The sequence below is a fragment of the Engraulis encrasicolus genome, chromosome 14 (genome assembly GCF_034702125.1).
Source record: "Engraulis encrasicolus isolate BLACKSEA-1 chromosome 14, IST_EnEncr_1.0, whole genome shotgun sequence".
NCBI classification, from domain to species: domain Eukaryota; kingdom Metazoa; phylum Chordata; class Actinopteri; order Clupeiformes; family Engraulidae; genus Engraulis; species Engraulis encrasicolus.
Genome location: NC_085870.1, coordinates 7,782,935 through 7,805,296, shown reverse-complemented (window position 1 = coordinate 7,805,296; position 22,362 = coordinate 7,782,935). Strand labels below are relative to the sequence as shown.

Sequence of the window (22,362 nt, the reverse complement as noted above, 5' to 3'; positions counted from 1 at the left end):
CTCTTCAAAGACAGGACAAGTCACATACATGTCAGGATAGACAGTGATGAAGAGAGGAAAATAGGAGGAGGAGGAGGAGGAGGAGGAGGAGGAGGAGGAGGACACAATGCTCTTGCAATAGAGCTTTAGGGGAGGTGAAATGGAAAAAGACTCAACAGCATTCATTATTAGTTCTCTGGTTATCTATTCCACATTACTTTCAGAGACATTGCTATGAGAGTCTGATCTGCAAGGCTAGTTCATTTGTTTGTGGCTAGTGGCAAGGTCAGTGGTGGCCTAATGCTATGGGAGTTTGTCTTAGGAATGGAAGGTTGGAGTGTACTGTAGTCAGGGCTGCTGACAGGGGGAGACAAAAGGGTAGAGATAGGGGGCCGAGAATTGGGTCCCCATTGCATTGTATATACAGTATATATTGGGTAGGGGTGACTTTCAGGTTTCAGGTGACTTTGTCCCAGTAAAAGCTGTCAGCGGCCCTGACTGTAGTATCAGATGAATGTGGGTGGTTTTCTGCACCTTCATCTGTTCCTCTGTAGCTGTTGGATTCTTTAACCAGGCTTGTAGCCCCACATTGTGTGGATCATTTACAGGGTATTCCAGTTAACAGATTATTGTCAGTATTCTATTCTAAACTACTTCCGGAATGTTCCATTTACGTGTACATGTGTGGAACAGGGTTCTGTAAGCGGAATCTCCCTAAAGCAGTGGTTCCCAACCTTTTTCTTCAGGGACCCATGTTTTTACCGTTGTAAGCTTTGGTGACCCAGCTCCCACATGAGAGGGAGTCACGTGATACGCTCTGTTTCCTGCGAAAACTCATTTTAGTTATAATTTTATTCCTCAATTCGTCTTTGTTCAAAAGCAGAATAAATGTTTAATGTAGCACTTAAATTTAGTTGCTTCTATGCATTTGTCATTTATTCAAAATGGGCTATATGGTATTAAAATGAAACCCCTTACCTACAAAGTCCTCCTCCTAACCTTCAAGTCCCTCCATGGTCTGGCACCCCACTACCTCACAGACCTCCTTCACCCCTATGACCCCTCAAGATCCCTGCGGTCCTCTTCCAAGGGCCAGCTGATCGTCCCTCGTACCAGGCTCAAGACCACCAGTGACAGAGCCTTCCATGTTGCTGCTCCCATTCTTTGGAACAATCTGCCCGACCACATCCAGAATTCCCCTTCACTGGCCATGTTTAAGCAACACCTTAAGACACATCTCTTCCTGGAGGCTTATGGCTGCTAGTTCCACAAGCGCTTTCACTTACATGCATTCACACACACGCTCACACACTGACGCGCACATACACTCACACTTTCCAACGCAACACTCTGTGAAGCGTCCTTGGGTATTTTGAAAGGCGCTATATAAAACGAAAGTATTATTATTTATTATTATTAAAATCAAGAGAGCTTCGCAACCCCCCCGTGGATCTTTGGTGACCCATAGGTTGGTTCCCGACCCATAGGTTGGGAACCACTGCCCTAGAGCACAGGAATGAATAAAGAATTTACACAACTCTTGTGCAAACTGAACACGATTTCGTTTGAAATCGGAATATTCCTCATATGGAATGGCACTCATTGCTCCAGGGATTGTATGCAGTTCCTAAAATACTGACCCGTCACTTTTGGGTAAAAGTGTCAGTGATGGTGGTTTATTGGTGTGAAGGAGTGGGAGGGCATATCATACCATAGTGATGGAGGAAGGGCATGAACTCTTTATCCTTAAAAAGGACAGTGTTTAGGAATTTCACCAGGCGTGTTTACATGCATCCCATTTCTTCACTCTAGCACTGTCCATCCGTTGTAAATGTGTGTTCTCTCTCTCTACCTTTTTCAACCTTACATGTGAAGTGTTACTTACTCACGTGGACTGACATATAAACAAAGAACATGGTCAGGCGAAACCTATCTCCCTCTCTCTCTCTCTCTCTCTCTCTCTCTCTCTCTCTCTCTCTCTCTCTCTCTCTCTCTCTCTCTCTATCTCTCTCACACACACACACAAGCTAAATTGCTCTGTCTGTCTGACACACACACACACACACACACACACACACACACACACACACACACACACACACACACACACACACACACACACACACACACACACACACACACACACACACACACACACACACACACACACACACACACACACTTGGATCTGCATTTCTCTGAAGTTTCACTACAGCTATTGACATTGACAGGCAGTTGTAGCATGGCTCTGGTAAATGAAAAACATCCCAGTCTTCAGATGGCGCTTACATCAGCACGCCATTGCCATTTATTATTATTATACTTTCTTATCCTGAGGAAGTCAGGGGATATCAGTCAGTTTTATTTCAAATTAGTTGTGCATTAGTCAGATTCTGAACCTTTGCTTCATTACTAAATGTAGGTCACACATTCTCTGCCATTCCTGTGTCACCACTTTCGTCACGTGTCTAACCATAAGTCTTCCACAGCTGCCATTGACATGACTGTTCCTCATATCCGTCATACCAATGTCATCTTTCATTGTTTTTGTTACTTGTGCCAGGAAGCCAGAGGAGTGATTGACACATGTAGACAGTATAGCGCCACAAATGGAATAACTAATGTTCATTAAAATACACCAAAAGTAAGATAAGCATTTGTTAAGAACTGCATTATAATAATGTACTGCATCTCTGAACATAACTATTATTATCGTTATTATTTTATATATCCCAGTAGGACACTACCTCAGAGACAAGGGGTGAAAGGGGGTGCATAGGAGAAAATAGCATTGCACGACCCATGTAAGGGGGACCTGGCCTGGAACATACCGGTATATGGGGGGCCTTGTCATGGGAAAGTTTGGGAACCCCTGGTAGACACAACATATTGTTTGTGATGATGGCACACCTTACTGTGTGAACTTACTGAAGTAGAAATGTATATATGGCAGAACAACTGTGGTATTAAGTGCAGCAAACTATCAGAGCTATGGTTCCTGCTCCCAAATAAGTACCTGCTCCCAAACGTGCCCTATTGCAGAAAATGTTGTATATTCTTCCAAAGCCAGAAGAGCAAGTAGACTACTTCACAACACTGACGGAAAAAAAATCAACAAACATTGAATCATACTTGTATTGACCAAACTAAAATCATTATGCTGAACGAACTTATTAACTCAGTGTCTTATTAAAATATTAAAAAAATATTCTAAATGAATTTTCGACGGAGAGTTTAAGCATCCGTAGCTTGTGTCTCTAATGGGCTCAAGTATAGAATCTAGTGCAAGGTATTTCCATCACTACGCCTGCTGAGGTGCAGGGGTGACAAATAGGTATTTTCTCCCGGGCCGAGGGAGAGGGGGCTCAGAATTAGGTCCCCATTACATTGCATGTTTTGGGGAGATGGGGGGGGACCTTTCAGATGATTTTGCCCTGGGCCTGGAGGACCCACCAAAAGCTGTCAACGGTTCTGTCCATCATTAACAGGAAGGTCAATCTAGTTTCTCAGGATACAACCATTTACAGTAAGTAGGTAGACAGCATTCTTGCCTCCGAGCTTAACGTATACAGGCTATATAAACAGCAGAGACTACAACACCATCTTGAAGGTCCATGATGATGATGATGATGATGAAGGGGCATCTGAGCTTGACGCTGCTGCTACTCTTGGTCCTCTGCTCCCAGTGTGGAGCAAAGAGCCTGGGGGACGACGACGACAACAAGACACAGGAGGTCAAAACAGCGGTGGTGAAGTGTGCAGACGATACAGAAAAACGTTGGCAGCAAGAGTTGGAAAAAGCTGTCTCCACCCTCAAGAATGAACTGGAAGAACAAAGGAAGAGAGGTAGGATTTACAGTACCTTTACATTTGTCAGTAAAACATTCATTTAGCAAATTATTTACCTGTACCCTATAGTAGTGTTTCTCAACCTTTTTTTAGGAGAGGTACCCTTTCAATTCATGAAAAATTTGGAGCTGACTGGGGCTTATATTTACTTTATTGTTTGTAAATGGCAGATGAAAGATTTCACTAACTAGCATTAACTTATCAATTTAGACAAATATGTATTCTATTTCATAATTTTATTTATCAGCCCCGGCACCCCTGTTGAGAAACACTGCCCTATAGCACATATAGCATTTGAATGCCCAAAGCGAACACGTGGTGCACACTGATGACCAACGCACAGGAAGTAGGCTACTGGCATAACATCAAGCGACCTATTCTGGTCCACAGCGTCCCAAGCATTTATTAATGTGGATGTATACTTCCACCATTCTCTCTCTCTCTCTCTCTCTCTCTCTCTCTCTCTCTCTCTCTCTCTCTCTCTCTCTCTCTCTCTCTCTCTCTCTCTCTCTCTCTCTCTCTCTCGATTTTCCCATACAGAACAAGTGGCGTTTGGAGCATCACTGGGTCCCCGCGGTGGATACACTGGTCCTTTTAATGGTGTTGTTACTCTGGTCTACTCAGTTGTCTTCACCAACGCTGGAGAAGCCTACAATCCCACAACAGGTAGGCCTTCAGTGACTATATTTTCTCTGCTACTGTAGGCAGGAGTCTAAATTAAAACCTGCCCACCAGCCATATGCTGGCGAAAATTCAATTTGGCAGGTAGAAAAGAAAACTTACTACCCACTTTTACCCATTAGTGAGTGTGTGTTTGGCTAGTAAGATTAACATCTACTAGCCATTTTGGCAGGTGATGATGATGAACGAAGTTAACTTATAGCCCTGACTGTAGGCAGGCCTATAACACTTGCTTGCTTTGCCACTGCCTATCATCAGGTATCTTCACAGCACCCATGAAAGGGGTCTACTACTTCAGCTTCTCTGGCTATAACTATTCCACGAGGGACATGGGTCTCCTGCTGTGGAAGAATGCGGTACACATGGTGATGGCGCACAACCATGGGCAGTCATGGGTGAGCGGTTAGGGCGTCAGACTTGCATCCCAGAGGTTGCCGGTTCGACTCCCGACGCGCCAGGTTGGTGGGGGGAGTAATCAACCAGTGCTCTCCCCCATCCCCCAACCAGTGCTCTCCCCCATCCCCCCCATTTACCTGTACCCTATAGTAGTGTTTCTCAACCTTTTTTTAGGAGAGGTACCCTTTCAATTCATGAAAAATTTGGAGCTGACTGGGGCTTATATTTACTTTATTGTTTGTAAATGGCAGATGAAAGATTTCACTAACTAGCATTAACTTATCAATTTAGACAAATATGTATTCTATTTCATAATTTTATTTATCAGCCCCGGCACCCCTGTTGAGAAACACTGCCCTATAGCACATATAGCATTTGAATGCCCAAAGCGAACACGTGGTGCACACTGATGACCAACGCACAGGAAGTAGGCTACTGGCATAACATCAAGCGACCTATTCTGGTCCACAGCGTCCCAAGCATTTATTAATGTGGATGTATACTTCCACCATTCTCTCTCTCTCTCTCTCTCTCTCTCTCTCTCTCTCTCTCTCTCTCTCTCTCTCTCTTGATTTTCCCATACAGAACAAGTGGCGTTTGGAGCATCACTGGGTCCCCGCAGTGGTTAATGGTGTTGTTACTCTGGTCTACTCAGTTGTCTTCACCAACGCTGGAGAAGCCTACAATCCCACAACAGGTAGGCCTTCAGTGTCTATATTTTCTCTGCTACTGTATAGTAGGCAGGACTCTAAATGAACACCTGCCCACCAGCCATATGCTGGTGAAAATTCAGTTTGGCAGGCAGAAAAGAAAACTTACCACCCACTTTTTGCCCATTAGTGAGTGTGTGTTTGGCTAGTAAGATTAACATCTACTAGCCATTTTTGGCAGGTGATGATGATGAACGAAGTTAATTTATAGCCCTGACTGTAGGCAGGCCTATAACACTTGCTTGCTTTGCCACTGCCTATCAACAGGTATCTTCACAGCACCCATGAAAGGGGTCTACTACTTCAGCTTCTCTGGCTATAATTATTCAACGAGGGATATGGGCCTCCTGCTGTGGAATAATGCGGTACACATGGTGATGGCGCACAACCACGGGCAGTCATGGGTGAGCGGTTAGGGCGTCAGACTTGCATCCCAGAGGTTGCCGGTTCGACTCCCGACCCGCCAGGTTGGTGGGGGGAGTAATCAACCAGTGCTCTCCCCCATCCTCCTCCATGACTGAGGTACCCTGAGCATGGTACCGTCCCACCGCACTGCTCCCCATGGGGCACCACTGAGGGCTGCCCCCTTGCACGGGTGAGGCATAAATGCAATTTCGTTGTGTGCAGTGTGCAGTGTTCACTTGTGTGCTGTGGAGTGCTGTGTCACAATGACAATGGGAGTTGGAGTTTCCCAATGGGCTTTCATAACCACGCATTAGGAAGCCGATGGGAGAGCGGCAGCAACAGCATCACCCTGGTGCTGCAGAAAGGGGATCAAGTGTACATGAGGCTCAGAGCAAGCTCATGGGTGTATGATAACAGCAATCACCACTCCAACTTTAATGGCCATTTGCTGTTTCCCTTGCAAAGTAAAAATAAAGCATGTTGTGCTGCTCTGTTGGTTTCTGATGTGTGGGAGGTGGGATTTTATGCCATTAAAACACTGTTCAGTAAGATAGTCCAGAATGATGATATTCTGTGGCAGAAATCCTAATAGTGTCTCTTTGTCAGTACCTCAGGTGTTATTTGCTGATCTAACTATTTCTGTGCAGTGCTTGCATGTAATGAGCAGTCTAAGGAATGCCCTTTCTGAAAATAGAAAAAACAATGGCTTTTATGGCTATAGTGCATCCTTTACACCAGTGTTTCCCAACCTTTTCTGTCTTGCACACCCCCTAGGCCTTTTTTTTGCATTCCATGAGTACCCCCTTACTCATGCTCTACATCCCAATGTGATTATCCATACATTTTTTCATTTTTCCACGTACCCCTTGCAGTGTGCTCCCGTACCCCTAGTGGTACACGTACCCCTGGTTGGGAAACACTGCTTTACACTGTCTGCCTCGTTCTTGCCAACACTGTTTATTTCCTTCTAAGAAAGATAAAGCATCTTGTGTGAAAACAACATCATGTCATCCTTTGTGTATACCACTACATGTACAATGTCAACACCACACAGTACTTGCATTGAAAAAGAAAACATCTTACATTTGCACGTTTCATTTACAATAGGGGCCTAGAGAATAGAAAAACAAATATTAAAGTGACTACAAGGGTTGTAATAGACAAGTGTTTAAATATCATCTGGATTGTGCTTATTTGCCACAAAGAATATGAAATGGCATGAAATTGCATGCATCAGACGTGTCTTCCTGTTGTCTGATTATTTATGCCGGTAGCAAACACCCACACCCCTACTGTAGGGTACAGTGAGGGACAAAAACAGAGGATTCAAACATGTTTCAAAGATCTTCCTGTATGCACAGGACAAAATGTTGTTGTTTGTGTATTTTGTTTCCCTCCATCTTTGGCAGCAAGATGACAGGCCGAAGCACAGCATTCCAGGCATAAATCTGTGTTATTCCATGGCCTGTTATTACAATGCATGGTGTAGTTTACATAGGCCTATAGTTAAGTATTTTTTGAAAAAAGGTTTGCACACTCCTTTGGATTTTTTTCTTCTTTAAGTTATTTTTTCTTCTTTTTATTCATTCATTCAGTGGCAATGACGTTTCGACCTCTCGGTCTTCCTCAGATTCAGATGGCGAATCTGAGGAAGACCGAGAGGTCAAAACGTCATTGCCACTGAATGAATGAAGTCAGAGGTAATCAGGTAGTGGTCAATTTTCTTTGACATGAATTGTGCACGAGTCAGACTCTTGCTCTACCTGATAAAGTTGGCTTTATTAAATGTAGGTCACCCATTTTCTGCCATTCTCGTGTCACCACGTCATGTGTCTCGTCACTCACGTGTCTAACCATAAATCTCACACAGGTGTCATGCAATGTGGAGAAACACCTTTTTGCCCAATGTTGCTTTTCAGCATTTCTGCAAATGTCACGCGTGCTTCAATAACAATAACAGTTCCAGAGTGATATGACAGGCAGGGCTGCTGCTAGCCATGAGCAGAGGAAGCAGACTGCTTAGGGCCTCAATCACTATGCCCCCAAAATTGGGGCCTCCATTGAGATTGACTAAAAAACACATTATTATTATTATTATGATTTAATTGCGAGGGGGGCCTACTTACCAGTAATGCTTAGTTCCTCCAAGCCCTTAGTAGCGTAGCGGTCGTGATGACAGTGTGCTGTAAGTGGAAATTAGGTCATGCAAAGGTAAGCAATGGTACTGTATGACTGAGGAATAGATATGGTTTGCCCCTAAATTAGCTATGTTCCTAATATTTGACAGTTTGACAATGTTAGTTACAAACTTTATTGTCTCAATGAGGATATTTGCAGAACATTTCGCTTTGCACCAGACTTGAGAGACAGGCAAATGAGTGTACAAGTGTATGATCTTGCATGGAGCAAGTACAGAAGCACTAATGTCAATTTCGATGGTTGCAATGGCAGGCCTTCAGAGAAACAATAGTCTGTTGTCGGTCATGTTGTCAATCCCTAGCTCATACTACATAATATAGCCTACATAACATATTTGTGACCAGAGACTTTACTGTGCCAAGAATCAGGGACGTGCACAGGAATCTCAAAGGGCAGTTACTCTAACCTGAAGAAAGGGCAACCCCCAACCCCCCCCACCAAAAGAAAACAAAAAACAAAACAAAAAACCATCAACAATGAGCGGCCTTCAGAATTTTTTGGGAAACTGCACCATGGGTATTATTATTTTTAGTAGTAGTAGTAGAAGTAGTATATTATTGTCATAATTATTCATATTATTTTATTGTATAGTATCTTGAATATGCGTACCATATGATATAACATGCTAGTTTTTAAACATGTAGGCCTACCTATTAATCATATCAGAGATGACCAGCCTTATGCCCACCTGCCCTAAATGTCTCCTGATCCACATTTCCTCATGTGTGGTATGTGGCTGCCCCTAAATTAAATGAAATTATGAGAAAAAGCCTTGATAGTTTTTAAACCTGTATCAGTCACAGAGATGATCAGTCTTATGCCTACCTGCCCTATGTGCAGAGGTCTGTGGCTCTGAGTCATCCTCATCTTAAATGAAATGATGAGTAAATTAACCCACTGTCATCTTTATAATCCTTGTAGCAGCCAAAGTAGACTTTCAGTTATAATAAATAGAAATAGTTTAAAAATGGTTAAAAAGATCATTTAATTTGAATTTGAAATTTCATTAATAGGCATATTCCATGATTAAAATGATGAATATTATATAGGAAAGCTAAAACAATAAGAATTCACAGGTTTAGGTCATTTGTTGGGTCTTTTTGTAGCCTATATTAAAAATGTGTACTGTCGCTTTAAGAATTGACGAGCCGGCTTTCAGTTCCGATCGCAAAGAACCGTGGCGTGGGAGCGACCAGTTCTTATCTGTTGCTCTGAAGCTCCGAGCTTCTCGCAGACTTCATAACCTTTTATTTTCATTACAGATATTTTAGTTAGTTCATGCACAATTTGTAGCCTATGTCTTGAGAAGAACAGTAAATGTCAGTTATCATGTGGAGTGAATTTATTTAAATTACATGGACATTGACAGTGGAAACAGTAGGCCTAGGCCTATCTTTGGGTCGGAGAATATATCAGCGTAAGAAAAAGCACTAGCGGTCTCACCAAGATCACACCTCTACAATCCTGAAAGAGATTCTCTGCCTCACCTGCACCTGTTCATTTTTTCGCAGCCAACTCTGCAGAGATGTGCTTCCTTTAGCTAGCCTACCCCCTTAAGTTCTCTCTTGCTTGATGAATCGACATGTCATCTGCATGTTTCTTAGTTGGGTTAGCCTTCCACAAAACAACCTGAGCCATGTAAAACGTTGACTGCAAGCTAGCTGGCTGTCGTTTTTCCCTGAACGTGGCACACCGGCTGTCAGATTATTTAGGATCACTAAACATCCTAAACTCGAGATCGGCTTTAAGAGACATTAATTGTGATCATGTAGTTTAATACTGTGTAGTCTGCTATGTTTCCAGCTCACCTCAGGCCGTCAGGGCAGTCGCTCTACTCCCACGACATCTTCGACATATTTTGCGTCTCTGCCCTGGTCGCATGCATGCTTGCTCCCCCCTCCCTCCCATGTAGAGCTGCGCGTGCCCCCCGCAACGCGCATGCTGCCCCTCCCTTTGCCTCTCGAGGTGAATCTGAATTTGAAAACTTAATTTAGGAAGCTTCAATCAAAAATACGAATTGCAAAGCAAATCAGTTGAAACATGAAATCTTAGCCTATTTTTCCGAGGCATATCTAGGCCTACAGCTGGCTGTCGGGTTTTTTTGCTACCTAAACGTGGCGCTGGCTGGCTGTTAGATGTAGCCTATGATAACTCTTGCATAACTAAAGGTTCTAAACTCAACATTGTATTAGAGAGGTTGATTGTGAGCATATTTTGTACCCTAATATGTAGACTGTGTGTAGGGCTCTAGCCGACACCCAGGCATCTTCAAAATCTTTCGTGTCTCGTATAGGCGCTCAAGCGCCTGTCGCGTGCCTTCTCCCTCCCCACCGGAGTTGTTGCCTACCTCACATCGCTAGTGCCCATTCTCGACGGGTCTGATGAATTTGTATGACTGACTTAAGTCTTTATTGTACAAAACTTCAATCAAAATTATGAATTATAAAGAAATCAAATGATATTGAAATATAAAATTATAATTGCCATATTATTTTCCCCTCCCTTGGAAGGGCAACATCAGCCAATGTGCAAAAGGGCCGTTGCTCGGGCACCGTGGGCAATGCTGTGCACGTGCCTGCCAAGAATGATTATGACGACATACAAAGGACGACATATAATTTGGTAAATGATTTAAAGCTGTGTTAAAATTTAAGTCACTTGGGATTTAACCTGGCAACCCTGTCTGATAATGACTCACAGTAATTATGGACAGTTCTGTCCCAGTGAAACGACATACAATGCATTCTAAGGATGCAAGAATATGTTTTATATGGATAATAGGGTTATAGAGAATAAAAAGGTGCCGATTGCATGATAAATTATAGGCCTGCTTTCATTTGAGAATGGAATTTATTTTTGTGTATTCAATACTATTTTTATATCCAATCCGACCCATTGGAGAAGTCCCTCCATATTTCATCTATACATTGGTCTATGATTTAGTGTGGAAGATGTCACCATCATGGCGTCACAGGATTTCATTAAAGCAGCGTGTGCCTTTTCCCCTGTGGATGGGTCAAGTTCTCCGGTGGGACTATTGATGTTTGTGACCAAACTACTGAGAGTCTCCTCTCTGAGCTTTCCCACACTCTGCCCATTGACAAGAGCCTCCAGTGAACAATAGAAGTGTGCCTTGATCATGGCAGGCCATCTGTGGGGGAACCATAGGACTACCTACCTACATGGCTAGGGCCAGAGATGGTGGAACTTTGTTACGGCTTTAAATACGTCACTGATGACCTGACTGACTTTTCAATGTTTTTCAAATAGTGGAAAAAATGTTGGAGATAGCAGCTAGTACTCTCAAGCCATATCATCAAACTAGCTTTAGATGTTTCTAATTATTTTTCCCACCAAAAGAGGAGAAAGGGGAAAAGAAACATATACTTTGTCTCAAAACATGACCAGTATCCTAATAGCAAATGTAAATAAATATGTGAATGTTTATTCATCTGTATTTATGTTAGTTCCAAAATGAAAACTTGCTAGTTTTCCAATAAATACTCCAAACCAGCTCTGAGCATCTGTCTACTGACCAATGGGAGGTCTGTGAGAGAGTCCAGCATGCTTTCCCACACTCTCTCCATTCACTTGTCTTCAATGGAGCAACAATAGGAGTGTGTTTCATTACCATAAGATCCCCCCCCCTTCTGTCCAGTTAAATGCAGCAGCGTTCCTGGTGACTTATTGACATTAAATGAAAGTGAAATCTCATTCAAGGAAATGTCCAAAATTATAGACCTCCATTTCAATGTGTGAGACAAATAATAACACATTGGTTTTTACTATCCATATGTGGTCTACAGAGAATCATCCAATTCCTTTGCAAAGTTTCAATGCTACCTTGCTCCATAAGTATTGCATTCATACTGTGTTTCTGGTTGGACTGAGGTATTTTGGAGTAGACCTGCTATGTAGGGATGGGATATCGGTATCGGTGTATCGGTTAGAGTGTGGCTCGGGCCGTATTTTTCTGTCCGAGCCCAGCCCTCAGCCGACAGAAAAGTGATCGACCCCGACCCGAGCCCGAGACTATTTAATTTTTTTGTGTCCGAACCCGTCCGAAGCCCGAGACCACTGTAATAACAACAGAACCTGTGCGCAAGCAAGATTTTCTATGTGGGCTCCTCCATACTCAAAATAGCACGTGATAAATAGCCAAGATAGGCAAAGACGTTAGGATGAGGCAATTTGCAGTAGCCTAATTTAGTTACGCACGCATAGTAAGTATAAAAACACACACACACACACACACACACACACACACACACACACACACACACACACACACATGTGACAGCGCACCTTATGTTTCCTTCGGTTAGACTAACCAGAGATCTTGGCGTTGACCAAAAGCATGGGAGGGGCGTGAGAGGATAAGAAAGGCGAAAACTAGGGAATACGTTTTGGATGCAGTCAGCACGCTATCGAAGCATTTGTTACGTTACTGTTAATGCAAATAAATCCCTGCGAGCTGCTGCTCCTTGTCGTTAAGAAGGATGGGCTATAATTTAACCCAGAAGAACCTGTCCGGCCCCCAAGAGAATGTCATTTCCCCTGATGTCCATGCGGTCAATATAAAATCAGGAAAGGTTGCACGCGCATAGTTACAACTGTACAGTAAAAGTGACAACAATTAAGAAGAACCTACGTGAAGGACATGATATGTCACAGCGGACAAAGTAGTAACAGGAAACCTCTCCTACCTTACTCCACGTAGCTTGTGCATCTTCTTAGTTATCCATATTATGCTCCTTGCTAGCACATGCTGGAAATGTAATCCTTGGCGAACAATGCAGTGACAAACTTCGTCATTTTATGTTCAACATTCAAGACAGCCTCGGCATGCTAAAACATGTCCTAGGCTACACTAGGCCTACAACAAAAGACCACGTGTCCGCTGACAACTGTTGATTTGGCGCTTATTAAGAAAACAAGTTGACTAGGCATCCCTACTCGGCTGACTGGGAGTGAGCGTCCATGTCGCCACTGGTAACTGGCGCGCGCATACAGACAATAATAATCACTCGCACGAGTAGCCTACCAACATTTTCACTTATGCATATTCAATTATTTATTTTTTAATCACAAAACTGCCGTTTGCATGAACTGAAACGTTTCCTCTGGTTGCTTACAATTTTCACAATGTCTGTTTGCTTCAAGCCCGAGTCCGACCCGAGTCCGACAGATATTCTATTTTTTTTGTCCGAGCCCGGCCCGGCCCGTCGGGTTCCGACCAGGCCCGTCGGACTTCGGTCGGGTTGCCATGCTCTGGTATCGGTATCGGGTTCAGATATCAACATATTTTCAGAGATCGGATCGGATCGGAATTTTCCCAAAGTATCGGAATTTTCAAAGGACTGATATTGAGCCAGGTGTAATGTTAATTTGAAGTCATAACACTTGCATATTAGTTTTCAGGATGGGATTGTTACTTTTTTTACTTGATATTTTCACTTATGAATTGGTTTCCTGTTCTTCTGACTTCCTTTTCTGATCAAATAGTCATCTTGGGCGTACCTCAAGTTGAAATTCATGCATATATGAGGTTTTGGTATTGGATCGGAGTAGTATCGGTATCGGCAGATATCCAAATTTAGATATCTGGATCGGATCGGAAGTGAAAAAATGTGTATCGGTGCATCCCTACTGCTATGTAGTTTGAGTGTCCATTGTTGATGTTGTAGTTCTTGTTAAAACTATAGGACTTTAATTCGGGTGTCACTGTGGAGGAGTTTAGAATCAAAGTAGACCTAAATGCCAAGGGTAACGTATGAACGTTTCAAAATGCCAAGTAAAACAACTGAGAAACCTGTCGCCAATGTGTCCAGGTGCCCCATCATCTTGTCTAGTGTTCAAAGTTGGAACTCTAAAGTTTTTCACAATCGCGAGCTGTCACATGCTGGATTCTCACATAATGCTCAAACCTCAGGGGAACAGGTGCTGGGTTGGGGTGATGGAGAGAGACCCACAGACCCACTGTGTGGATGTGGGAAAGAACTGACCCTAAGAAGAGACCTAATCTGCTGCCTGATGCTGGGGTCAATAATGCTGACAGAGGACACACCCCTCAATACTGTACACACTTTTAGTATCGGAATGCTCTAAGTACAGCATGCCAGAGCTTCCTTTGAAGCTAAAGAAAATACAAAGGACGTCATATAATTTGGTTAATGATTTAAAGCTGTGTAAAAATTTAAGTCACTTGGGATTTAACCTGGCAACCCTGTCTGATACTGGTCTTAAATTATGTGTGAGTAATGTTGATGTTCATGTGTGCAAGCAATGTTGACCGTGTCAGCTTTGAATTCTTCATTGGCAGATTCAGGATCATGAGGATCCTTAGTCATGTTTTAGTCAAGCAGGCTGAAATGTTAAATGGAATGACAGGCAACGGGACTTGAAAATCATTTTCAATATATTTATTGCAGATTCTGCAATACCAGAAGGAAATTGGACATCCAAACAAATTTGATCACATACATACATGTTTGCCATAAAATCAATCACACTTTTACCTCTCCATTGAGGATATAATGTCTTTGCAAAAGACATGAGTAACATTTTAAATTGGTGTCACACCTGACATCAATTATGCGTCTCAATAACACCTTTGCTTTAAATGCAACAATTTGTTTCTTAAATATTAAGAAAGTGAAATATGTCTCATTCATCTGAGATCTTAGTAAGGACTATCATTTACAGAATATGACCGTAAACAAAGCTATACATTAAGCTTATGAAGAATATGAAAATCACAACATTTCACAGAAACAATATTAGCTGACAATTTGTCAGATAACAAAGATAAAATAATCTCAACATTGTTGAGAATATATTCAAGCTGTCTTCTTCAAAGACATTTTGCTGCATTAATAAAACACATTCAAAAATGAATACAGAAGAAATAATAATTTTTTTTTTAAAAAAGGACAATAATCAAAGAACTGATTTTAAATAATAATGGAATGGATGTCCCATTAGATGCTTCAATTTGAAGTCAGGAAGGTCACATTTAAAAATATGAGTATATCTTCACAGAAGATCAGTAGCCTATTTCACCAGAAATTGTAATTATCTCTCTTGCTTAAAAGTAAAAGCCATTTATGTCTTCATAGAAGACAATATTTTGCATGAATTGCAAAAAAAAGTCTTTTCTCATGGAAAAGACAAATGTTCTCTTTTGAAGTAAAGAAGTTGAATACTCTGCATACACAGACACAATAGTGTCCTTCCACTTGCGTCCTCAGCCAATGTGGCCAAGTGCCAGTCTCAGGGATGTAGTGCTCTACCACGGCCTCCAGGGGGTGCTCTTGGACTGTTTCTTGTCCTTCCCCAGAAGAGTAGAACTCAACTGACAGGGGACCATATCCTCTCTGCTCCACTCCTCGCTGGGTGGCTGTAGGGATGTCTTGAACTGGGTCAGCAGGTTTGCATGGGACTGTGTCTTGAAAGAGTCCTTAGACAGGAAGTGAATGGTCTCTTCAGCACACCTTGAGTAACCTCGGCTGGCCGCAGATGGGGCTTTCTTTTGCTGGAGATGTTGTCTCAGGAGGCAAACGGTCATCTCCAGGATGTCGACTTTCTCCAGCTTGGACTCGGGCTGCTGGTTCAGGAGCTGTGGACCCAGGAGACCCTTCAGTTCCTCAATGCAGTTGTTGATGCGATCTCTGCGCAACTTCTCCACAATTGGTTTTCTCAGCTGCAAAGATGAAGAGGGCACCATAAATACGTTTGTTCTTTAACGTGGCTGATCTAAGTGACACATTTATAAAGATACTGTCAAAATTAAAAGAAGTCAAAGTTCTGCTATTTACCTTGTGGGAAAGACTCATGTAGTCCTTTGGATGGTCTGCTGTAGTGGTGATTGTTGGTGCCATCGCTGCAGCTGTAGTAGATCTCTCTGTAGAGTGAATCTGATCAGCACTGGCTTCATGACCCCTATTTATACTCCCAAATCTCCTTGTGAATGTGTGGGTCTTGGGCTGGTTGGAGTTTCTCACAGTCAGTAGCCAATGGCTGAGCTGCAGAGGACAATGAGGAGTGTGGAGCTGCCACATGCTGGATTCTCCCATTGCTGGGGGACAATGGTCAAACCTCAGGGGAACAGGTGCTGGGTTGGGGTGATGGAGAGAGACCCACAGAGCCAGTGTGTGGATGTGGGAAAGGACTGACCCTGAGAGAAGACTTGTACTGCCTGATGCTGGGGTTAGGCATACCCACACAAGTTATGGCACATGCCATACTCACTACTGCACACACTTTTGAAAAGTATACCCTGATGTCATCCTTAAATACATTTAGCCAAGAAGGTTAATTCATATGCATGTGCATCACAGGCTTAATAAATAATAGATTATATAAAATCTGTAAAATGAACACATTTGCAGTGCTACGTGCAGTAGAAAGAAATGGAGGGAAATCTCTCTCCATACGTGTGGGGTGTTCAAATGTAACAGCGGACAGCCTTTCTCTTGCAGATAAAGAGGCCAACATGGTTTCCCACACGTTTCCTCACATGCAGTTTGAATGATTATTGAATGTTCTATACATGTAACTATTTTATTTTGAACGTGGAAATGATTTCCATGATGTCATGAAACACATTTTTGATTGCACCTGGCCATTGGTGATAACACCCTCTCTCTGTTCACATTGTAAGGCCTAAATCAAAGTGCAAAATGTGAAAATGTGTTACGTCACACAAAGTCACTGTCATTATAGCAGCGCGTGCCTTTTCCCCTGGGTATGGGTCAAGTTCTCCGGTGGGACTATTGATGTTTGTGACCAAACTACTGAGAGTCTCCTCTCTGAGCTTTCCCACACTCTGCCCATTGACAAGAGCCTCCAGTGAACAATAGAAGTGTGCCTTGATCATGGCAGGCCATATGTAGGGGAGCCATGCATTATGAGGGCCTCAGGCAAATACGTCACTGGTGGCATACTTTTAGCCTTGATAAATAATAGTAACAATTTGGAGACAGCTCAAAACCTTAGATCACACTGGCCTTTTCAAGTCCTTCCTTCGTAATTGTTTTTCCTTAAAGAAGAGAAATAGGAGATAAGACGCATCTGGAAAATAATAGGAAATGGACTTCTACATAGTTTTCCAATAAATTACCATTAGGCCTACCTTCAGATAAATATATTCCTTAGTAATGAACTGAACTTGCACATGTGTTTCAACTACTCTCCCAAAAGTATTCCACATATCTGTTATGATTATGATCACCATCGAAAATGGAGGGAAACAAGTCTGACTAGCACACAGATTCTATTTTTGAATATAAACTGACACAAGTTGAATATCTTGTTGTAGGCCATACTGTACTGCTACCTATAGACCCTTTATAACTTAAGCACCTTCTGCACCTGTCAGAGAAAACAGATAGAGAAAAGCATGTTGGCTGTAGCCCTGATAACATTACTTCAACCGTGCCATCTTTGGATTTCATTCAATGCTGTAGCATATATGGTAGAGGTAGCAACTTTGAAGAGGCATGTGTCTTTTCCCAGTTGTCTATATCTGTGGAATCCCCAGTGGTGATGTGGATGCTAGAACTGGAATCCTCCTCTTGTGGGCTTCCACACTCTGCCCATTCATAGACATCCTTGTGAACTAGGGAAGTGTACATCTTTGCAGCTAACCAGAAATTGCAAGCAATTTCAACAGTACGCCACAATTACACGTTAACATATTATACTCTCATGGCAACACATTTAAAGCTTGTGTTTGGATGGTTTCATTCGTCTCTTGGAGCTTAAGACGGCAAGGATATTGAACTTGTTAAAAATTAAAAATACTTATTTTAAGCTCTGCTTTATGGCTCATAGGTTTCTGTTGTAAAATAATAGTGTAGTATGTAGCTGTAGGTATTTTATATTTTATGTAAATGTGAATATTTTATTTTCCTTGCCTTAATGGCTTGTGTGTCTGCATCCATTGACCCCCAGAGGTCTGTGAGAGAGTCCAGCACGCTTTCCCACACTCTCTCCATTCACTTGTCTTCAATGGAACAACAATAGGAGTGTGTCTCATCACTCCCCACATTAGTTAGGGAGTCCCATCTCCCCCTGCTGCCCAGCTGACTTGGAGTGCAGTGGGGAGGTGTCCAGTTTCAGGCCAACCACTGGATGGACGAAAATCACAGCCTGATCTCCAAAAATTCGGTGCTCCTGGACACGGATGTTATAGGACACAAAATCCGTGTCCAGGAGCACGGATTTTGCCAAAATTCCGTGCTCCTGGACACGGAATTGTTTTCCGTGATGGGCACACGGAAGTGCTTTCTATAGGCTATTACTACAGCACTGTGTTAACTCTATCATTAGAAAATACATACCAAATGCTAATCCTAAACAAAATAATGCTATAGCAATTTAAGTTGTGCCCTGACCACAACATTCCCTAACCTTAACCTGTCATTAAAAACATATTTTTGAGAAATACCTTTTCCAGTTGGTTGCTAGGCTATGAAAGTCAATGAATGAAAGAAAACTAGCAGTGCCCAGACCAAAAAAATCCCTAACCCTAACTTGTCAGTAAGAAATGTTTTTTTGAGACAAAATATTTGAAATTAGAAAAATCTTGACAAAACAAAGACTGTGGAAACATTGAGCTGTGAAAACAATTCTGTGTCCAGGAGCACGGAAAATAATTCCGTGTCCAGGAGCACGGAATTTTGGCTAAATCCGTGCTCCTGGACAAGGATTTTGTGTCCTTAACATCCGTGTCCAGGAGCACAATTTTTTTGGAGATCATGTTGCAAATCATTATTGCAACGGTATTGGAACATTTAAGGAAAATCTCACACTGTCTATTTGAACTTGACATACTTTCAGTAAAATGCAAAAAAAATGTGTGTGTTTGTGTGTGTGTGTGCATGCGTGCGTCCGTGTGTGTGTGTGTGTGTGAGTGCGCGCGCGTGCGTGCACTCGCACGTGTGTGCATGCGTCAGAGGTATTTTTTTAATACAGTCCCTACTTCAGTGGAATAAAATGAAACAGGGTTGAGGCACCAGGTGTGACATGTCTGGCTGTCTGGCATAGAGCTTTGCATAGGTGAGGAAAAGATTTGTCATTCACTACCACCACCTCACCAACAGAGGATACTGAATCTTCTTCTCACGAGCAGTCAAAAAATCCTAACCTGTAGATTACACCTATCATGTCCCTGTGCCACTTTTTGATTTCGCCAGATATTTCAGCTTTGTTGAGAATCCTTCAGAAAGTGAGAAAGAGAGTGTGAGAAAGAGTAGGCTAGCATATGATCAGCCGTCAGGTGTTTTCACATTTCAGAGTATTTCCTCAAAAGGTGTATTGATTGGTCAATTACAGTAAGAAGAACCAAGTCAAATGTAATGTGTTGAGAAAGGAGTTTTATTTCATTTCCTGCTTCAGTGAAGCAAACAATAATTTCTTGCTTAAGTGAAACAAGCATACAATGAGTCAACATGTTCTTCAAAAGCAGAACAGTTGTGTGGACATTAGTTCAGTAGTCTCTTCACAGAAACAAACAAACACGTCTTTATGAAAGACAATGACAGCTTCATATACAGTAGAAGCTTTTTATGGTTACAGCATCAAAGCATTGTTTGATACACGTAAGTAGCAGTCTTTAAAATGACTTTACATTTTCTCTTCTTAAATATTAAGAAAGTGTAGTATATCTTGATACCAGATATGTTATCATTACAAATGGTGTCTCTTTCGACACAAAATGTTGCTTCATAATCGAAGCATAAAAAAGAACAAGACATTGCATTTGTTCATATACAGTCAATGTAAAACAAATATCATGTAAAACCATGAAAATTAAATCAGTATTCCTTAATTGGGAATATGTTTCATACAACCATAACAAAGTTTCATAGAAACAAAATGTTAATCATCTTGTTATTGCATAGCAAAAATATAGGAAGATCAGCTTGATATTGCATAGCAACATGAAGGAGGTAAACAATAGGCCTATGGCTGACTATTATCAGCTCTGTTTTGCAAGTTTCCATCTGGAAACATATTAAACTTCTTTTCATTGAAAAGAAGTAATAACTGCTGCATTCACAGGAATCAACAAAGTTCATCTTTTGAAGAGGGAAGGTCTTGATATTGCATAGCAATGGAAGATCAACTTCATATTGCATGGCAACATGTTGGGAGGAAACAATATAGCTGACTATTATCAGCTCTGCTTTCAAGTTTCCATCTGGACACATAAGCTTCTTTTTCATTGAAAAGTGGAAATAACTGCTGCATTTGCAGGAATCAACAAAGTTCATCTTTTGAAGAGGGAAGGTCTTGATGAGTTCAATGTGAACTTCACTGTAGTGTTCTACCAAGGCCTCCAGGGGGAGCTCCTGGTTGGAATGTTCTCTTTGCCCAGCGTTTGCAGGTCAAACACTCTAGTTTGGGACAGGACTGACTCCTCCATGGCTTCTTTGGAGGACATCTTCAGGGTCTGCAAGTGGTTCAGCACAGCTCCATGGGAGTGTGTCTGAGCTCCATCCTTTGACAGGAAATTGGCAACCTCTTGGGTGGGAAATCCCACATCAGAGGAAGGCAGAGTCTTTTGCTGGAGTTGTTTCAGCAGGCAAACGGTCATCTCCAGGATGTCGGCTTTCTCCAGCTTGGACTCAGGCTGCTGGTTCAGGAGCTGTGGACCCAGGAGAACTTTCAGTTCCTCAATGCAGTTGTTGATGCGATCTCTACGCAACTTCTCCACAATTGGTTTTCTCAGCTGCAAAGATAAAGAAGACACCATTAATACATTTGTTCAGTCAACCATTTAAGTAAAATAAAAGACAACAAAAATGATATCAAGTTTAAGGGATGTCAAAGTATTGTAATTTACCTTGTGGGAAAGACTCATGTAGTCCTTTGGGTGATCTGCTGTAGAGGTGATGGTAGGAGCCATAGCTGCAGCTGTAGTAGATCTCTCTGTAGAGTGAATCTGATCAGCACTGGCTTCATGTCCCCTATTTATACTCCCAAATCTGCATGTGAATGTGTGGGTCTTGGGCTGGTTGGAGTTTCTCACAGTCAGTAGCCAATGACTGAGCTGCAGAGGACAATGAGGAGTGTGGAGCTGCCACATGCTGGATTCTCCCATTGCTGGGGGACAATGGTCAAACCTCAGGGGAACAGGTGCTGGGTTGGGGTGATGGAGAGAGACCCACAGAGCCACTGTGTGGATGTGGGAAAGGACTGACCCTGAGAGAAGACTTGTACTGCCTGATGCTGGGGTCAGGCATACCCACATAAGTTATGGCACATGCCATATTCACCACTTCACACACTTTTGAAAAGTATACCCTTATGTCATCCTTAAATACATTTGGCCAAGAAGGTTAATTTACATTCATGTGCATCACAGGCTTAATAAATAATAGATTATATAAAATCTGTGAAATGAACACCTTTGCAGTGCTACGTGCAGTAGAAAGAAATGGAGAGAAATCTCTCTCCATACGTGTGGGGTGTTCAAATGTAACAGCGGTCAGCCTTTCTCTTGCAGGTAAAGAGGCCAACATGGTTTCCCACACGTTTCCTCACATGCAGTTTGAATGATTATTGAATGTTCTATACATGTAACTATTTTGTTTTCTACATGGAAATGATTTCCATGATGTCATGAAACACATTTTTGATTGCACCAAGCCACTGCATAGGTGATAAGACCCTCTCTCTGTTCACATTTTAAGGCCTAAATCAGAGTGCAAAATGTGAAAATGTGTTACGTCACACAAAGTCAACTGTCATTATAGCAGCGCGTGCCTTTTCCCCTGGGTATGGGTCACATTCTGCCTTGGTACTATTTGATGTGTGTGCTCAAACTACTGAGAGTCTCCTCTCTGAGCTTTCCCACACTCTGCCCATTGACAAGAGTCTCCATGAACAATAGAAGTGTGCCTTGATCATGGCAGGCCATCTGTAGGGGAGCCATGCTTAATGAGGGCCTCAGGCAAATACGTCACTGGTGGCATACTTTTAGCCTTGATAAATATTAGTAACAATTTGGAGACAGCTCAAAACCTTAGATCACACTGGCCTTTTCAAATCCTTCCTTCGTAATTGTTTTTCCTTAAAGAAGAGAAATAGGAGATAAGACGCATCTATATGGAAAATAATAGGAAATGGAAATGTA

General features: G+C 42.2%; 1 protein-coding gene and 2 pseudogenes across 1 annotated transcript; 1 reads left to right on the top strand and 2 right to left on the bottom strand.

Annotated features, from left to right (window-relative positions):
* Positions 1–3,596: 3,596 nt before the first annotated feature.
* On the top strand, positions 3,597–7,437 carry LOC134462977 (complement C1q-like protein 2). Its single transcript, XM_063216237.1, has 5 exons — positions 3,597–3,825; positions 4,369–4,494; positions 4,768–4,911; positions 6,335–6,484; positions 7,430–7,437. The coding sequence occupies exons 1-5, from the start codon at positions 3,597–3,599 to the stop codon at positions 7,435–7,437; spliced, it is 657 nt and encodes a 218-aa protein (XP_063072307.1).
* Positions 7,438–15,507: 8,070 nt separating this feature from the next.
* LOC134462976 (transcription factor HES-5-like) lies at positions 15,508–16,155 on the bottom strand (annotated as a pseudogene).
* Positions 16,156–20,550: 4,395 nt separating this feature from the next.
* LOC134462975 (transcription factor HES-4-A-like) lies at positions 20,551–21,188 on the bottom strand (annotated as a pseudogene).
* Between the last annotated feature and the right edge of the window lie 1,174 nt (positions 21,189–22,362).